Source organism: Hylobates moloch, unplaced genomic scaffold, assembly GCF_009828535.3.
Source record: "Hylobates moloch isolate HMO894 unplaced genomic scaffold, HMol_V3 SCAFFOLD_1, whole genome shotgun sequence".
Lineage (NCBI taxonomy): Eukaryota > Metazoa > Chordata > Mammalia > Primates > Hylobatidae > Hylobates > Hylobates moloch.
This window is the reverse complement of record NW_026652276.1, coordinates 134,869,874-134,886,415: the sequence shown is the minus strand read 5'-3', so window position 1 is coordinate 134,886,415 and position 16,542 is coordinate 134,869,874. Positions and strand designations below refer to the sequence as shown.

At 40.2% G+C, this 16,542-nt stretch overlaps 1 protein-coding gene across 4 annotated transcripts in view; it reads left to right on the top strand.

The window, feature by feature from the left end:
- The window catches only part of BMPER (BMP binding endothelial regulator), a 248,176-nt gene that overhangs the window by 140,399 nt on the left and 91,235 nt on the right, over nt 1-16,542 (top strand). For 2 of the 4 annotated variants that reach the window (XM_032758346.2, XM_032758343.2), the window contains exons 8-11: nt 4,306-4,415; nt 7,610-7,750; nt 10,526-10,630; nt 14,464-14,509. In XM_032758346.2, coding sequence (XP_032614237.1) covers nt 4,306-4,415; nt 7,610-7,750; nt 10,526-10,630; nt 14,464-14,509 — 402 coding nt within the window. The remainder of the gene's footprint in view (nt 1-4,305; nt 4,416-7,609; nt 7,751-10,525; nt 10,631-14,463; nt 14,510-16,542) is intronic. The other 2 variants (XM_032758344.2, XM_058445792.1) reach the window with 2 other exon arrangements.

The window sequence follows — 16,542 nt, the reverse complement described above, 5'->3', positions numbered from 1 at the left end:
TCAGACTATTAAGTTTCAAATAAATGTGGTGGCTTGAGCCACCATGCAAATACGATAGAAGCTCCAGCAACCTCCTTAGAATCTCCAGGGATCCTTGAGGGGCTAATATTTTCCCTAATCACCTCTGGCTTCGTGTTTCTGCTCCTGCTATTTCTCTTGATTTTCTTTCCTTCCTTCCTCCCTCCCTCCCTGCCACCCTCCCTCCCTCCCTTCCTTCCTTCCTTCCTCACTTTCTCGCTTTCTCGCTTTCTTGCTTTCTTTCTCTTTCTATCATTTTGTCCTTTTAGAGGCATCTCCCCTCAAGTCTGTTTACATCCTGTGATGGAGAGCAGATTTCGCTGAGGGTTTGCAGGCAATAAGTGATTATTTTACACAGAAGCATAGTGAACAACATAAAATGGGATATTAAGCACTCTCATTCTTAAAAGGTCTTAGTTGTTTTGCCTTTGGGAGAATTTTACTGATTGTAAAATTTACTATTTGAGCTCCAGCCTCCTCTCAGTTAATGCCCACGCCTTTTCCTTGAATCCTCTCTCCTTCCTTTCAGAGTTTACTGTCTTCAACTCTGAAACAACCTGTTGATTTATTTTTCTCATTCCCAAATTAGCACAGCCATACCATGAAGTCTATTTTTTTATGACCAAGTTGACAAATAAAGGTATTTTGTTAAACTAGGAGCTTTCTCCTCTTTGTTGGCTTCTTCTGCTAACTTCATCTAACAATGCTTGCCTTCCTGCTACACACACACAAACACACATACACCTGCTACACACACGTACACACACACACACACACGTTTGAAGTAAATGCGAAACAGAAGAACAAAGGAGAATTGCTTCGACATGCCTGATTAAAGACATTTTCACTTCTGTGTGTTCTGTTTGGGTTGCCAGTGTGTATCAGTGTCCCTGGAATAGGGTTAGCCAGTTCAGTGTGGCACGAATCATCATGCTGTGGGCCATGGTGGAAGCAGTGGCCACTTAAGCAGGAAAGCCATTGCAAAGGAGGTGGCATTTGGGTCTGGCTCCACAGATAAGTAAGTTTGATTAATGCTTTGAAGCTGGTACTGTGGATATGCTGAGTCAACTCAGAAGCTTCCCATATGAGCAACAGCTATTGTATTGAATGCAGGTTTTTCTGTTCATTTATGGTTATAAGGCATACTACAAAAGGAACAATAAGTTTTGAGAAACTTGAAAATTGTAACTCCTCCAAATGAGATCTTTTTTGGTTGGGCTAGACCCCCGTGGAATGACATGGAAATGTCTTAAGTCAGGCTGTACACAAAGTCTCTGAACCACTCCCTTGAATGTTTTATCTTATGTTGGACCATGATGACTTTGGGATTAAGGTAAGATTTTATGCTCTTTGAGGGTAAAAGCAAATATCCCCACACAGCAAGAAACAAAGACAAAAAAGCAAGCAAACACTAGGATGCTTTCTAGATGCTGAAATCTTAGTCTAATTAGACTTTAGATGATTGAGTGCTGTTTTGCTCTTAAATTTTCCCTTGGGCAGGGTTCATTCACATGATGTACCTCTGCCTTTTGCATTACAACATTCCTTTCCTCGTTTTCATCATTCTCAATGGAGAGTCTCAGCACAGGTCAGTGTACACAGAGCAGCACCCAGTGCACTCTAATTGACACAGCCCAGGTTCATATTTGAATTATATCACCTCTAATAATCATAATACATACCATCTGCCATTTATTGAGGATGTGTAATGAACATCAGGCACTGCTCCAAGAGCTTTATATTTACAATTTTAGGTAAAATTTTCATTTTAGCGAGGAAGAATTTAAGCGATTGGTCACATTTGTTCAGGGGGATAAGCACATTGAAGAGTCTGTTTGTCAATCAGTCAATAAATCAATTGATCAATAGACCCATCCAGCCATTCCTCCACCTGTGGAACAATATTGACTGCTGTAATGGTAGTATAGGCAACAGGCTATGGGAATGCAGAAAGGGGTCATTGACTCTAAGAGGTAGAAGGGCCTTTGCAGAAACAATGTGGAGCTCAGCCATGAAGAAGGTGCATTGTGATTGGTGGAGGATGAAGCTTCTACATAGAGCTCTGTATCTATCTATTCATTTATCTTCTGCCTTTTGCCAACAAGGATTTAAGACCACTTACAAAATACATGAAGCACATGTAGATAAAGGATCGTAAAAAGGCAAACCAGATTATCACAATTAAAAAAATTACTCAACTGAAGCAGAGATATTTTAGATTATTAAAGGACAGAAATACATCTCTGACGGACTGATTAAAAGGATGATAATGTTTAAAGCAGTGAAAAATGACCTCACCATCATTTTTATAGGAAATACAAAAAATAACTGCTCATTCATATTTCTTGTTATAATGTCCTAAAACTAAGGTGCAATTAGACAGAAGTGATTATAATGGGATGGGCAAAATCTATGTGATCCAGGCTGTGCACAGCTTTCTGATGCTTCAGGGTAAACCTATTTGGGTTCCTTAGAGGAATATTTAGGGAAAGAATGAATTTTTTTTATTTTGCAGATAATCCTTTAATTTAGTATGTCAGTTCTTAGGAAGTTTAAGAGACTCAAGACCTGGGTGTGCACATAATACCTGTGTTAGTTGGGGAATTAACAATCATCATGCTAAATCATGCCTAGCCATGAAAGAGTTTTTGGTTGTATGCTTTAATATTAACACCATAGTTAGAGGTAGTGACATGGCAATGCGGTATTGATGATGCCATTTTATGAGTGAAGTCAGTGAGGCCTGGAGAAATCATACTCAATGGTCACGAGGGAGTCCATATGTAAGATCCAAATTATAACTCACTTCCACCTTTTGAGGGCCAACAAGTTTGCTCTTGGTGGTGAGAACCAAACTAATGATTTAGTTCTGCAACTATATTGTATCCTGGCCTTGAGGTTGGCTATGATAGGAAGATAGCATGTTTTTCTTGACTCCTACTAACAGTTATTCCAACAACTCTAATTCTGAGAACAGCATTTAGTACGTTTAGGTATTTTGAGCATTTCATTGGGCCTACTAATAAACAGAAATTGTTGTTAATCTTTTACAAGAAGAAAGTGTGGTATGAATAGAAATTTGATCAGTGAACATGAATTAACTTAGTCTTTAATTAAAGTAACATTGCAGAGATGTTTTAATGTGCTTCAAAGAGTAGAAACTCAGTTATTAAAAGAAAGGAGGAAATTAGATTGTATTCTTTATTTGGGATTGCTGTTTTGGTCCTTTTGTTCACCAATCTGGTCCTCACGTTAGGGAAAACCAAGCCAGTTCTACAGAGATACTATGCCTATTAAAGGCTGGACACTCGACAAGTGCCTCTGTGTGCCCTTCGAATTAGCTTCACCCTTTATTCCTTTATGTAATTTCATGACTGAAATGCTATCTTAGTCTGTTTAGTCTACTCTAATAAAATACCATAAACTCTGTAGCTTGTAAACAACAGAAATTTATTTCTCACAGTCTTGGAGGCTGGGAAGTCCAAGAACAAGGTGCTAGCAGATTTGCTGTTTGGCTCATAGATGGTGTCTTCTTACTTTGTTGTCACATCGTGGTGAGGGTTCTCTCTGGAGCCTCCTTTATAAGGGCACCAACCTAAGTCATGAGAGCTTTGCTCTCCTGACCTAATCACCTTTCAAAAGTCCCACCTCCTAATACCATTACATTGGTGATTAGAATTTACCATATGAATTTTATGGAGACACAAATGTTCAAACCATAGCAAACAATATTTCATTAGTTGCTTTTGCTCATTCGAGACCTTCTTGAGATATCATGATTCCTCCTACCTCCACCCACCTCCCGCACTGCCCATACCCAAGTTTTAGATAATTTTACTCATTCTTTAAGAAGCTCCTCAGGCATTATATTTTCCAACAATTCTTCTCTGACCTCCTAATTCCCACAGTTTCTAGATCGTCTTTTTTCCAGAACTTACCTTACTGTAGTATTGAAACAGCCTTTGATGAGTTTGCCCTTTCACTGGACTGTGAGCTCCATGAGGGGAGCTCATGTCTTAGTGATTTTGGTTCACTGTGATGAACGCATTATAGATTTGTTGAACTTACAAGCTTCACTGTGGAATCAAACTCTTTTTTAACAAACTTTATCCAAACTAATGACTCCTGGGGATCTTTTAGGCCTGTCTGACCCAAGGCTCTATTTTTGTGCTCCAGACTTAACTGGTCTTATGAGAATGTGTAATGGACCTATGATGGAATCGCTGGTGACAAAATGGGACATCCCCGATTCTGTCTTACTTACACTGTGCTTCTGTTTCTCTCTAGGTCAGAGGAAAGTGTTTGACCTCCCTTTTGGGAGCTGCCTCTTTCGAAGTGATGTTTATGACAATGGATCCTCATTTCTGTACGATAACTGCACAGCTTGCACCTGCAGGGTAAGGCAGCTCTGAGAGGCTGTGGTCTAGCAATGACAGCGTTTGGGTTTCAGTGTTAACATCACAGCCATAGCCAAGGCCAATGGTGTATTATTTATTGGGAGGAAGCATTAATGATGCCATTTTACAAGGAAAATCATACTCAAGGTCACCAAGAACTTACATATAGGACCCACACTATAGCTCAATCATCTTCGAAGGACCAAGAAGTTAGCTCCTTGTAGTGAGAATCAGGCTCCAAGGGCCGGTTCTGAGGATTTTCTAAAATCAGACAAATACATATGGCAGTGCCCTCTGGCTCTAATTATCCAAGATGAATTCTCTAACACACCTGGCAATAAAAATTGCTTTTAATCACATTCAAAAGAAGAGAAAGGCATGGATTTACAGTTCATCACAAAGATAAACCTGGCAGTTTAGGAAGAGAGTATTTATGTGTTGTTTATTGTATCTTGTCTTATTTGAAGCTTTGCTCATTTTTCTCAAAAGGCAACCAGAAGTCTAATTACTGCTAAAGAAAGAATTCCACAGCTTCAGAATTTTAAAGGGACACACATCACACATTCATAGACTGTACTTATGCAGTAATTTATTTTGGAAACCAAGAAGAAATACATTTATCAGGGAGGACTTTAGGATTATTCATTAGTGAGTTAATGGATCACATCTGTCTGACAAGTTTAGAATACACTTTCGTGGTGATGGTTGTTGTTGTTTATTTTTAATAGTTAAAGGTCTGGAGAGGGAAAGAGGGGAGCTCTGCTCAATGTCAGCTATGAGTCAATAGCTGGGATTAGAACTCAGTAGTTCTTGATTACATGCTTTGTTCAGTAGCATGCACCACTTCAGGGGGTGGTTGGTTAAGGGCTGAACTGTCTGTTCCCCTGAACACTGAACGTGGAGTAATTCCTAAGCCTGAGAATACCTTACCGAAGCTTCTTCCTCCTCCCATGGTTTGTGTTATCCTATGCTAAACGTATAGCACCCCCTTCTTGCCTTGGCCTTCATCCTCAGGACTTCTCCTCTCCACTAAGAATTTCGCAGGAGATAGCTTCCTCTTGTGGATACTGAGCCTTTGATGAAACATATCACATTCCCAATTCTCTTGCTCACAGGAAAGCCTGGCATCCCATGAATGGGAGTTAGTTGTACTTGCTGTGCTTTGGGTTCATGGGTTCCTTGAGAGATGATTAGGTAATACGTCTCCGTGCGTAGCAGGAAGTATAATTAATACTCTTCCTCCAAAAGGGTGTTTTACTAGAGTATGAATTCACAGTCATCTTGGGGATATTAAATGCTTGAAAAATCAAGCTGCAATCATTTTGAGTAGTCAGTATTATTTTCTGTCTGCTTTGAGCTTCCATTTCTAGTATCCCCATCCAGTGTTTCTTATGATTTCCATGGCAGGTGCAGGAACCTGCTGAATACGATTTAATACAGTTGGCTCTTCGACAATGTGGGTGTCGGGGCACTGATTCCCTGTACTGTTGAAAATCCATGTCTAATTTTTGACTCCTTAAAGACTTAACTAATAGCCTGCTGTTGACTGAAAGCCTTACCAATCATATAAACAGTCAATTAACACATATTTTGTATGTTCTATGTATTACATACTGTATTCTTATAATGAAGTAAGCTAGAGAAAAGAAAATGTTATTTAGAAAATCATAAGGAAAAGAAAATATATTCACTATTTAATAAGTGGAAGTTGATTATCATAAAGGTCTTCATCTTCTTTACATTGAGTAAGCAGAAAAGGAGGAGGGGTTGATCTTGTCTCAGGGATAGAAGAGGCAGAGGAAGTGGAAGGGGAGGCAGGAAAGGCAGGCACACTTGATGTAACTTCTATTGAAAAAATTTCTGAGTGTAAGTGGACCCATGCAGTTCAAATCCATGTTGCTCAAGTGTCAATTGTAGTTTTCTGCATGCAGGATGGTTTCAGATCTCGGTGCCTTCAAATTTGACAATTCCTCTACCAGCAGTGTTATTACCATCTTTAAATTTGATTAGCAGATGCTTCTTCATCCACAACAGCCTATCTCAGGTGTCATACAACCTGAGAGGCTTTCCTGACTTACCTGGATAGGTAACTTTCCCCTTGTCTTTGCTATCTTTACACCTTTGCTAGTTCTGTTTACCACATTATAATTGCAATTTGCTTGATTACACAGTTATCTACCTTCTTTCATTGTGAAGAACCCCTTGAGGACAGAAGTACATTTATCCATCTCTGTATTTGTGTTCTCATTGCTTAACACAGTGCTAGGCACCACAGTCTAATGATATGTACATAAAGCATGTTCTCTCTCTCCACACACACATACACACATGTACACGATGAAAGCAAGGAGATCTACGGTGAAGTATGCATTGTTTGAGAGCTAGGGAGTGCCCTTGTTTTTAAATAAGAAATCAGGATATGCAGTTTGACAAAGGATTATATTTTTTCCAATTGAAGTTGGTTTATAATAATTTCTATGTGCCAGGTATTTTACATTTAAGAGGCACAGTAAACCTGAGAAACAATAGGCAGAAGAGCACTTTTTTTTTGAAATCAAATCATACTTCTTTAACTTACAGATGATATAAACTCTTCACCTTCAGTGGATAAGTGGCCTGGTCAAAGTCACTCCACTACATTAGAGCTCTGGAACCCAGGTCCAGTTTTGAAACTGTTCGTTCAGTTCCTTGGTGAGCACAGAACATACTTGAGGAATCTTGTCCTGAGGTGGTGCCTTTGCTCTTAACTTTTACCCTCTGACCGAAGATATCATGCCTTTATGTTAAGCTCCAAACGGTGGCATAAAGCCATGGAGGAGACCCAAGAGAGCACTATTAGTGCAGGTTGCAAAGAGGTAGAGGGCAGGCAGAAGGAAACTGGTGGTTCGTGGGGAGCTGGGTGGTCTTGCCACATGTTGGTGGAGTGGGTTCATCAGTCTCTGGAATGTGAAATCATAAATCCTTGGGAGGTAGGGGTTGCATGCCATAGTTTCCACAGTGCCCTCATATTCTAGTCTAGATACCTAATCAACAATCACATTTTGAAGTGAATGATTTATTGCAATAAATTAAAATATGGTACCTTACAGACTTTGACACAGATAGTTATGGGTTATGAAAGGAAGGCCAGGTAGGAAAATCATTTTTAGATGCGAAAATCATTTTTAATTTCTAGTTTGCCTTTGGGCCCCCAGGACTCTACTGTGGTTTGCAAGAAGAAGTGCTCCCACCCTGGTGTCTGTGACCAAGGCCAGGAGGGCTGTTGTGAAGAGTGCCTCCTACGAGTGCCCCCAGAAGACATCAAAGTGTGCAAATTTGGCAACAAGATTTTCCGGGTATGTCATGAGACAAGCACATGGGAACTCCTGTATTACTACGCTGACAATTAAAAAGCTCCAGACACGAGGCAGATTGGGTTATCCCATAATTTCTATATACATATACAAATGTATATGTGTGCATATATTAATAGAATGTATTTATATTACAGTATTATATATACATATATAGTTAGAATCAAGTGCAGATAGGGGCAGAGAATCAACTGTCTGAAAGATGTTTTTCTTGACTATGTTTTTGCTGAAATATGTTAAGCCTGTAAAACCTGCCTGAATAGTTAGGAGTACTTTGTCTCGTTGGAGATGCTCAATGACACTTGTCAAGGTGATGATCCTTGTCAAGATCCTGATGGATCTATACAGCTTGATGCTTTTAGAAATTTTTCACAAAGCTACCTTTGCAAAGAAAAATTTTCTCATTTGGAAGATATTCAGATAAGGATGTTAATAGTGCATGTAGTTGAGCCAGGTGAGAGAGCTCTGCCCAGCTGAATGGAAAAGGTTGTCTTTTGGCCATCTGTTACCAATCTCAGGTGTATTTTACATTATTCTCTGAGGACCCCAAGTGGGAAACAGTGCAATGGCCATTTAAACTTCAAAATGCAAGGTGGTTGGCTTTGTCCAAAGTACCTCCTATCTAGTCCATTTTCCCTAGGGGTGGAAGGAGTCAAATCACTCTGTACTGAAGCTGTCACCTCATGATACCCATGAGAATCAAGACCCACATAAACAAGTCAGTTGTGGTAGCTCTGCAGGCATGTTGCACTGAGCCAGACTTCCTATCACACTGAAGTAGTTGGAGGGAGAGGTATTGGTTCTGATGGAATAGTAAGAAGATATGAGGTGTTGCATGGTCTCACTTATAAGTGGGAGCCAAACGATGGGATCACGTGGACATGGGAGGGGAACAACACACACTAGGGCCTGTTGCGGGGTAGGGTGGAGGGAGGGAGAGTATTAGAAAGGATGGCTAATGCATGCTGGGCTTAATAACTACGTGATGGGTTGATAGGTGGAGTAAACCACTATGGCACACGTTTACCTATGTAACAAACATGCACATTCTGCACATTTACCCACAAACTAAAAATAAAATTAAAAAATTAAAAAAGAGAAAATAATTGAGGACAAAAAAGACATAAGGTGTCATGCCCAGTGAAGAGGGAGGCATGTGTGTTGTGTTTACACCAGACTTTCAGAGATGCTCATATGTCCTCTTGATATAAAGTCTCCAGAACACCCAGATGAAATAGCCTCACTCTCACCATGGTGCTGTGTGCAATGCATTTTTTTTTTTTTTAGATGGAGTCTTGCTCTGTCACCCAGGCTGGAGTGCAGTGGTATGATCTCGGATCACTGCTCTGTCACCCAGGCTGGAGTGCAGTGGTATGATCTCGGATCACTGCAACCTCCAACTCCCAGGTTCAAGTGATTCTCCTGCCTCAGACTCCTGAGTAGCTGGGATTACAGGTGCATGCCACCATGCCTGGCTAATTTTTGTATTTTTAGTAGAGATGGGGTTTTGCCATGTTGGTCAGGGTGATCTCGAACTCCCGACCTTGTGATCCACCCTCCTTGGCCTCCCAAAGTGCTAGGATTACAGGCGTGAGCCACGGCGCCTGGCTGCAATACACTTGTAAGGCACCTTGTAAAAACGGTTCCTTTAAATGACTGAGGCTTAAAATAATTCATGGAGACATGGATTCCTAGAAATGTGTACTCAGAGAACTTGGTACAGTCAGGTGTCCTTTAAGGCAGATTCCGTTAGGTCTTTCTCTCTTGAAAGGCACTAGAGGGTAGACAGTCCTTAAAATAGCTTCAAAAAGTCAGGAAGGGAAAGAGGCGGGGGAGTCATCAAATATCTCAACTGTTTCTGTTTTCAACAAAAATCTGCTGCTTGGATCTGCAAGCTCAGGAAGGAATCCTTGTTTTGTTTTCAGCCCAACTCTGTTTTCTGTGATCTTTTCTACCCACAAGCAAGGATGCACATCCCTGCCTGTCCTCCATAGGTACAAGGGCTTTTTGTGGTATTTGGCATTCACAGATTATACCTTTCATGAGTGAAAGAAATTCCTCAAATAGGTCTTTCTGTCTGAGCAAGGATCTAATCTAGGAAATGCTGCCCTGCGTTTTGAGAGGAGAGGACTAGATAGGCAGGCACAGGATATCCATGGCACTTGGAGTCTTCTCTCTGAGCTCTGCATTTTCAGTGGCTTGCCCATCAAGTGTCTGTCTGAGCACTGGGAGTCATTTGAATTAGCCTCTCTTTTATGCATGTCCCATATGGGCCAGAACCATGGCATATCTGGTAATTAACCACCTCTGGACATCTCAGTTAACTATTGGTGCTTGGGACGGCTTAAATATTTTAGTCTTATCAAATGGGAAAATTAGATTTCTGTCATTGTATCATGTATGAAAATTCATGCTTGGTTTTCCCCCAGGGTGGAACTAAGTAAACAATGCATGACAACAAGACATAAATATGGCTTAGTTAAACACACAATAATTATTTTTATATCCAGGAGGGGGAACACACACACACACACACACACACACACACACACACACACTCTTGCACACAATCTGAAATCTTCACTAATCTTTATCTTAAAGCAGTTGGGTGTAGACAGACACCTGAGTCATTTAGTCTAATGATGGCATCCCTCACTCAGGGCAAGAAATGCTTTCCTCCATGGAGAGATTACAGTCTGTTGCCTCAACTCCTGTCAGCCTCCAGCTGCTGACAGGATCCTGTGCCCTCTCTTGTAGGATGGAGAGATGTGGTCCTCTATCAATTGTACCATCTGTGCTTGTGTGAAAGGCAGGACGGAGTGTCGCAATAAGCAGTGCATTCCCATCAGTAGCTGCCCACAGGTATGTTTGGAACACAGATTGACTTTACCTTAGTGTCTTGAGAAATGTCCTGTGTGTGGCACGGTCGCATGCCATCTTCCGAACACAGACTCCAGCTCCCCCAAAGCCTCTACATTCCTGACTAGCCAAATGCCCCTCGCAAAGTTTGCTCATTCTTCTTGCAGATTTTATCCTTGCATGAAAATAGCTGTTGCTTTGCTCTTGTCCCAATTCTGATTTCTTATTGACATCTCCCATTCATTCTGTAAAACTTCTCCAACTCCTGCAAGATCTCTTTCTTTGTTTTCTTTTGCCAGGTTTTGTTTAACATCGTAACTGTCTTTTGCCTTTTCCTCTTTTCTCTCCCTTCTCAAATCAGAGCTTTCCTCTTATAGCCATTCAAAGTAATATGTGGTTGTTTATTAATACTTCCCCAAGGGGTTTCTCCTGCCTCATGGCATCCCCGATTTCTTTGCTGAAGTTTTCTCTCTCTAATCCTGGCCTCCATTGTAGCCCCAAATGGAAATAGCATCCTTATGGAAATATCTCTTTTCAACTCATAGCTCCAGCACGCTGAATAAAGCAACGATTATCTTCTAAAGCATGAGGTTCATTGAATTCACCTCAGCAACTTGAAACCTTTTAAAGTTTTATAAAATTTGGGAAAATGTCAAACCTATTCAACACCTTCCCGTGAATGAAAAAATATATCCATATATTCAGGACGTGTCCTCCCTTCTCTGTTATAGACAGCTTTTAATTTTATTCACATCTGTTATTATTATAAACAAAAGTTGCTGTTTTTACTTGACTGCCAAATGAGGCACAAAAAAACAACAGCTGTTGCTATTGCACAACTGAATAAAGAGGAGAGGAAAAAAAGAAAAAAAAAAAAAACCTAATTAGTCTTGCTTTAAAAAGCCTCAGACGTAAAACTGAAAGCCTCTCATAAAAGAAAAAAAAGAGAAGATACAATAAGTAGACTTGAACATGGTCTGCTTATAAATATTCATTGGGAAAAATGGGATCACATCATTATGCCAGTCCTCCGGGAACCCTCGCTGCTCATGAACTCTTGCAGCACATGTTAGTAATAATGGGCTTCCTTATTCTACAAGACAAAAACAGGATGCTGTGCCAACCTGGTGGCTCAAGTAACTAGCCTCAGCAGGCCGCCGTGGAGTTTCCAGCTTCACTTGAATTCTGCCACTTGTAGCTGGATTGATAGTTTTCATTGTGCTCTTGCTGGAGGAGGGGAGGGCGGGGGGAGGTCAACGTTCTTTATGTCACTGGTGTCTCATTAGCCTTTCATCATTGTGGACCACATTTGGGCCAGGAGCATCCATCCCTCCAAGCAGAGGCCTTTCCCTGCCCCACCCACCCCCTCCACGCCTTGTCAAAGCTTGTTGGTGCCCCTGCCAAGGCCCCTGCCTCAGGGGCCACCTTTCTGTTTCTAGGCTTCCTTCCAACCACTCCTCCAGTTCACACTTTCCCTTCTCAGGGGCCAGCAGGAGGTCTTTGGAAGATAACTCAGCTCTATCTACCATGGAAATCTTGTTAAAAACTTATTTCCCCTCCCCTACATTGTCTGGGGAAATTTTGAAAAAAAAAAAAAAGAGAGAGAGAGAGAGAGAAGGAGCTTGTATTCCCTGCTCTGTCTTTCCTGGCTACTGCATATCTCTTTTTCCAGATGTAAATATTTCTTGTAGAAGAAGGGTTTTATGATTGGATTTCCTGTCTATCCTGCCCCCCCTCCCCATCCTGCAACTCCCCCAGAGGCAAAGGAGTGCCATTTGTAAGAAGGGCTATGAGGGCTGTAGTGGGGACTGGGTCATCAGGACACTGTCATCTCTCCATCTCTAATATGTACTGAGATATTATAGTCACAACACTAATCTCATTTAATGCTAACATCACCCCCTGAGGTGGGTGCTATTTCTAGACCCTGCTTATGGATGAGCCTGCAGCATGACCAGAGTCTTACAGCTAATTGCATATTACACAGGTGCTCTGACTTTACAGCTTGTACCTGATTTATTCCCTCATCTAATTTAGTGATATCATCACTGCCACTTTCATTTTCTGAAGACAAGAGATGGAAGTTTCCACTGAGATGTGGATGTAGGGAATTGTAGTCACGTTTGGTTGGGGCCTTGGCTTTAAGGCGGCTCTGCTGTGTTGGGATAGAGCACCTTAATCCTCTTGTGGCCGTCATTCCCTGGGCCTGAGCTGACCTCATTTGGCTTCATCTGCAACTGCTTTCAGTCTTGAGAAACCAAAAGAGAGCCCTGTGCCAAATTGCAATTGACAGCAGAGTTCTAGGCAATGAAAATATGTTGCGATGCCCCCACACTATGGGATGGCTGGCTGGGGCTGAGTTTTAAGTCTCTCTCAAAGTTGTCAAAGCCTTTAATGTATCATTTAGGCCTAGCTGATCCAAAAACAAATCAGACGTGATTAAAGATCTTCAATAATTAACCAGAAGCCTTTAAGTCAATCTGATTTTTTCTTTTTGAGTACTTAAGCCTACTCTTGATGGAAATGACCAGTAGTGAGTGAGTGAATGAGCAGTGTGGGAGCTATGTGGCTTTGACATGAGCCTTGGCAACCTCTCTGTGGTCTCTATTTCCTTAGTTCCCTGTAAACAGGGGATAAGGACAACTGCAATTGGAGGGTTATTGTGAAATTTAAATGATAAAGTATGAGGAATGCATAGCACTCAGTCTAGAGTATAGCAGATAATAAATATTAAATTATCTTCAAGAGAAAGGACTAAAGAGGACAAAACTGCAGTGGGAAGAAAATATCCTTTAGAGTCAGACAAAATTAGGTCTGATTTTTGGCCCTACCCTTGTGTTGCATGACATCAATTTCTTTACCTATAAAAAGGGAAATACTCAGCTCATAAGGTTCTTGTGCATCTTAATAACAGTGATTATAAAATCTCTAATGTTCATTAAATCTTAATAGATCGTAAGTATTAAATCCTTATCACTAACCCAACATTACCACATAAGTAAAATATCGAATAAGATACTTGTTATATAGCAAGTGCTCCCTAAATGTTAAACTTCTTCTATGTTTCTTTTTCTCTGTGATTAACCACTGAGTCAGAGATAAAACAACTGATTTTCTGATATGAGTCCTGAGAATACGTCACCTCCTTTAAATGTCATGCATTAAAAATCTTAAAAGATGTGCAATGTAGGAAATTGCAGTGTATTTCCAGAAAGGTAATGAAGCATTACTCAGTGTTTCAAAATTCTCAGCTTCCTTGGCTTTGAGTGCATAACAGTGATTCAACATGGATAACATACCACTTTCTGAAACAAGAAATCTGACTGAATTTGATCTGTAGCACAGCTATTGCCCATATCCATAGTGCTGACGATTCCTGAGCTTGGATTACAGTTTATCGTTTAAGTTTCTCCAACAAGCAAAGACAGAAAGAAGATCTTGTAGGGATCGATAGGTTGACAGATAATTCTCATTTTTATGTGTGTGCCCTTGGTCTCTAAAGGGCTAGATTTGGATATCAATGAAAAGGTTGAGTCCAGACTGTCTTCATCTTCCTTCCATGTGAGAAAAATCATACTAGTGAGCCCTTTAGGTATTATATTTCTTGGAGGATAAAAACAGGAATGCTTACTGAATGACTTTGCCTGGCCTTAGAACCTGATACTTGAAACTTCATTTTCACCATCTTCATCACCATCTGAGCATTCAGTTCAAATACAGCTTGGACTGATTTCATTGGTTTATCTTGTATTAGATTTTAAAAAGATATTTGTCCTCAGCAGATTCTGTTTTTTTTTTTTTAACATTAACTTTGTATTTGTTTTTCTTCTGATTAGGGCAAAATTCTCAACAGAAAAGGATGCTGTCCTATTTGCACTGAAAGTAAGTTTATTCCTTTGAGAATGTGCTATTAGTATTTGTTTTGCATTTTATAGTGCAACAAGAAAAATAGGGGTGTATGTTTCCCACACATTTTATTTTTGTAGGTATATATAGGATGGGATCATCTTACCTCCCTACAGTTACTTTAAGTCAATTGTAATTCTCCCACAGAAGTACAATTGAGACAAATATAGATACTTCCATCAGAATTTGTTGCTATGAGAAATTAAGAAGATAAATGGTTTGATTAGGTTTTAAAAAGGACCAGATAACTTAATGTGCATTTTAACTGCTAATAGCATTTGTAGTCATCGCGGTTAAGATAATGCTATCCAGTAAAACCAAACATTATACAAAGTCTAGGAGGGGCTTTCCTTCTCCCATTATAAAGCCAAACAGCTGCACTTCCTGCTCCCTCACCCCACCCCCACCTCATCACCACCTCACCTGGGTGCATCCAGTCTTGCTGTTGGCAAAGAGAAAACAAGAAGCCGTCGGGCTGTTGGTTTTGCCATCCTATTATAGTCATGCATCACTTAACAGGATGTGAAGTGCCTTCTGAGAAATGCATCCTTAGGCGATTTTGTTGTTGTGTGAATATCATAGAGTGCACTTACACAAACCCAGATGGTATAACCTACTACACACCTAGCCTATGTGGTATAGCCTGTGGCTCCCAGGCTACAAACTTGTATAGCATGTCGCTGTACTGAATACTGCAGGCAATTGTAACATATGGTAAGTATTTGTGTATCTAAGTAGAAAAGGTATAGTAAAAATACAGTATTATATTCCTATGGGACCACAGTCCTACATGTGGTCCATCATTGACCAAAATGTTGTTGTGTGATTCATGACTGTTTTTAACTGTATTCTTGAAAGTTCCTTCTGAGCATGGCCTATTCTGAAAGCTGTCTGAGACTGTGCTACTGTTCATACAGACAGAGCATAGCGATAGCTTCATATCATCCCCACATGTAGACACATGCCTAGATCTATTAGCAAATTGCCATTTTAGTCCTCCTGAAATTCATATGGTTTTGAGATAGCTTCCTGGAGTGTTTTACTGAAAGAGGAGTATTAGTAATGTCACTGTCAATTAGTTTCCATGTATGATAAGTAGGATTAACAAAGTCATAAAGTCTATCAGTGTGTTTTCTGAGCCAGTTATGTTTACAGAGTGGTCTGGAAGACAGTTGAAAGCAGCTTTCACATGGGCACAGGTTTGTTCTTTCCACTTCTCTAAAATAGAGTTTATATTACTAGAATTACTAGACTCTGTTATTTTTTTAATTGATTAGTGCCTTTGGACAATAGATATGCAGGGTCATTATGTGTGTGTGTGTGTGTGTATTTATATAAAACTACTAAATAAATATTTATCTACTATATATGTTACTATTTTTAGAAGCAGCGAGCTATTAAACAGTTACATATTGGATAAAATGCTGGTTGAATGAATGAAAATTTAATTACAGATGTAATAAAAAACGTTGACTGTAAAGATAATGAAGTACATAAAATAACTCAAAGGAGGCCAATGAAGTACAACTTAGTAGAGAATAATGCAGGAAGACACATTAGCTATGATTAACACACCAGTTGATTTAAAAACACGTGTACAATCTAATACATTTAATCATCCTCCCAGAAACCCTGAGGAAACTTTGTTTATGGATGGTTCAGAGGCTGCCTTCCAGTTAATTCCTTTCTGGATGAGCAGAATAGAGTCTACATTGATGAAGTTTTCCTCTGTATCCATGTCAATGGAGATGTTTGCATTTCCCCATAAAGTGTCTTCCAGTTGAAGCAGAGACAGACCTCATAGGAATGCCTCTTATTTTCCAGTTAACTCTTTCAGTTTGCATGAGCACAGACTCATTACATCTGCCAATCACATTGTTGTCAGGCAGGATCACTGCTTACCAGCTTCATACAAACATATGACCAACTGGCTGCAGTGCCTTATGCCTGTAATCCCATGCCTGTAATTGGGAGGCCGAGGAGGGCAGATCGCTTGAGGGCAGGAGTTT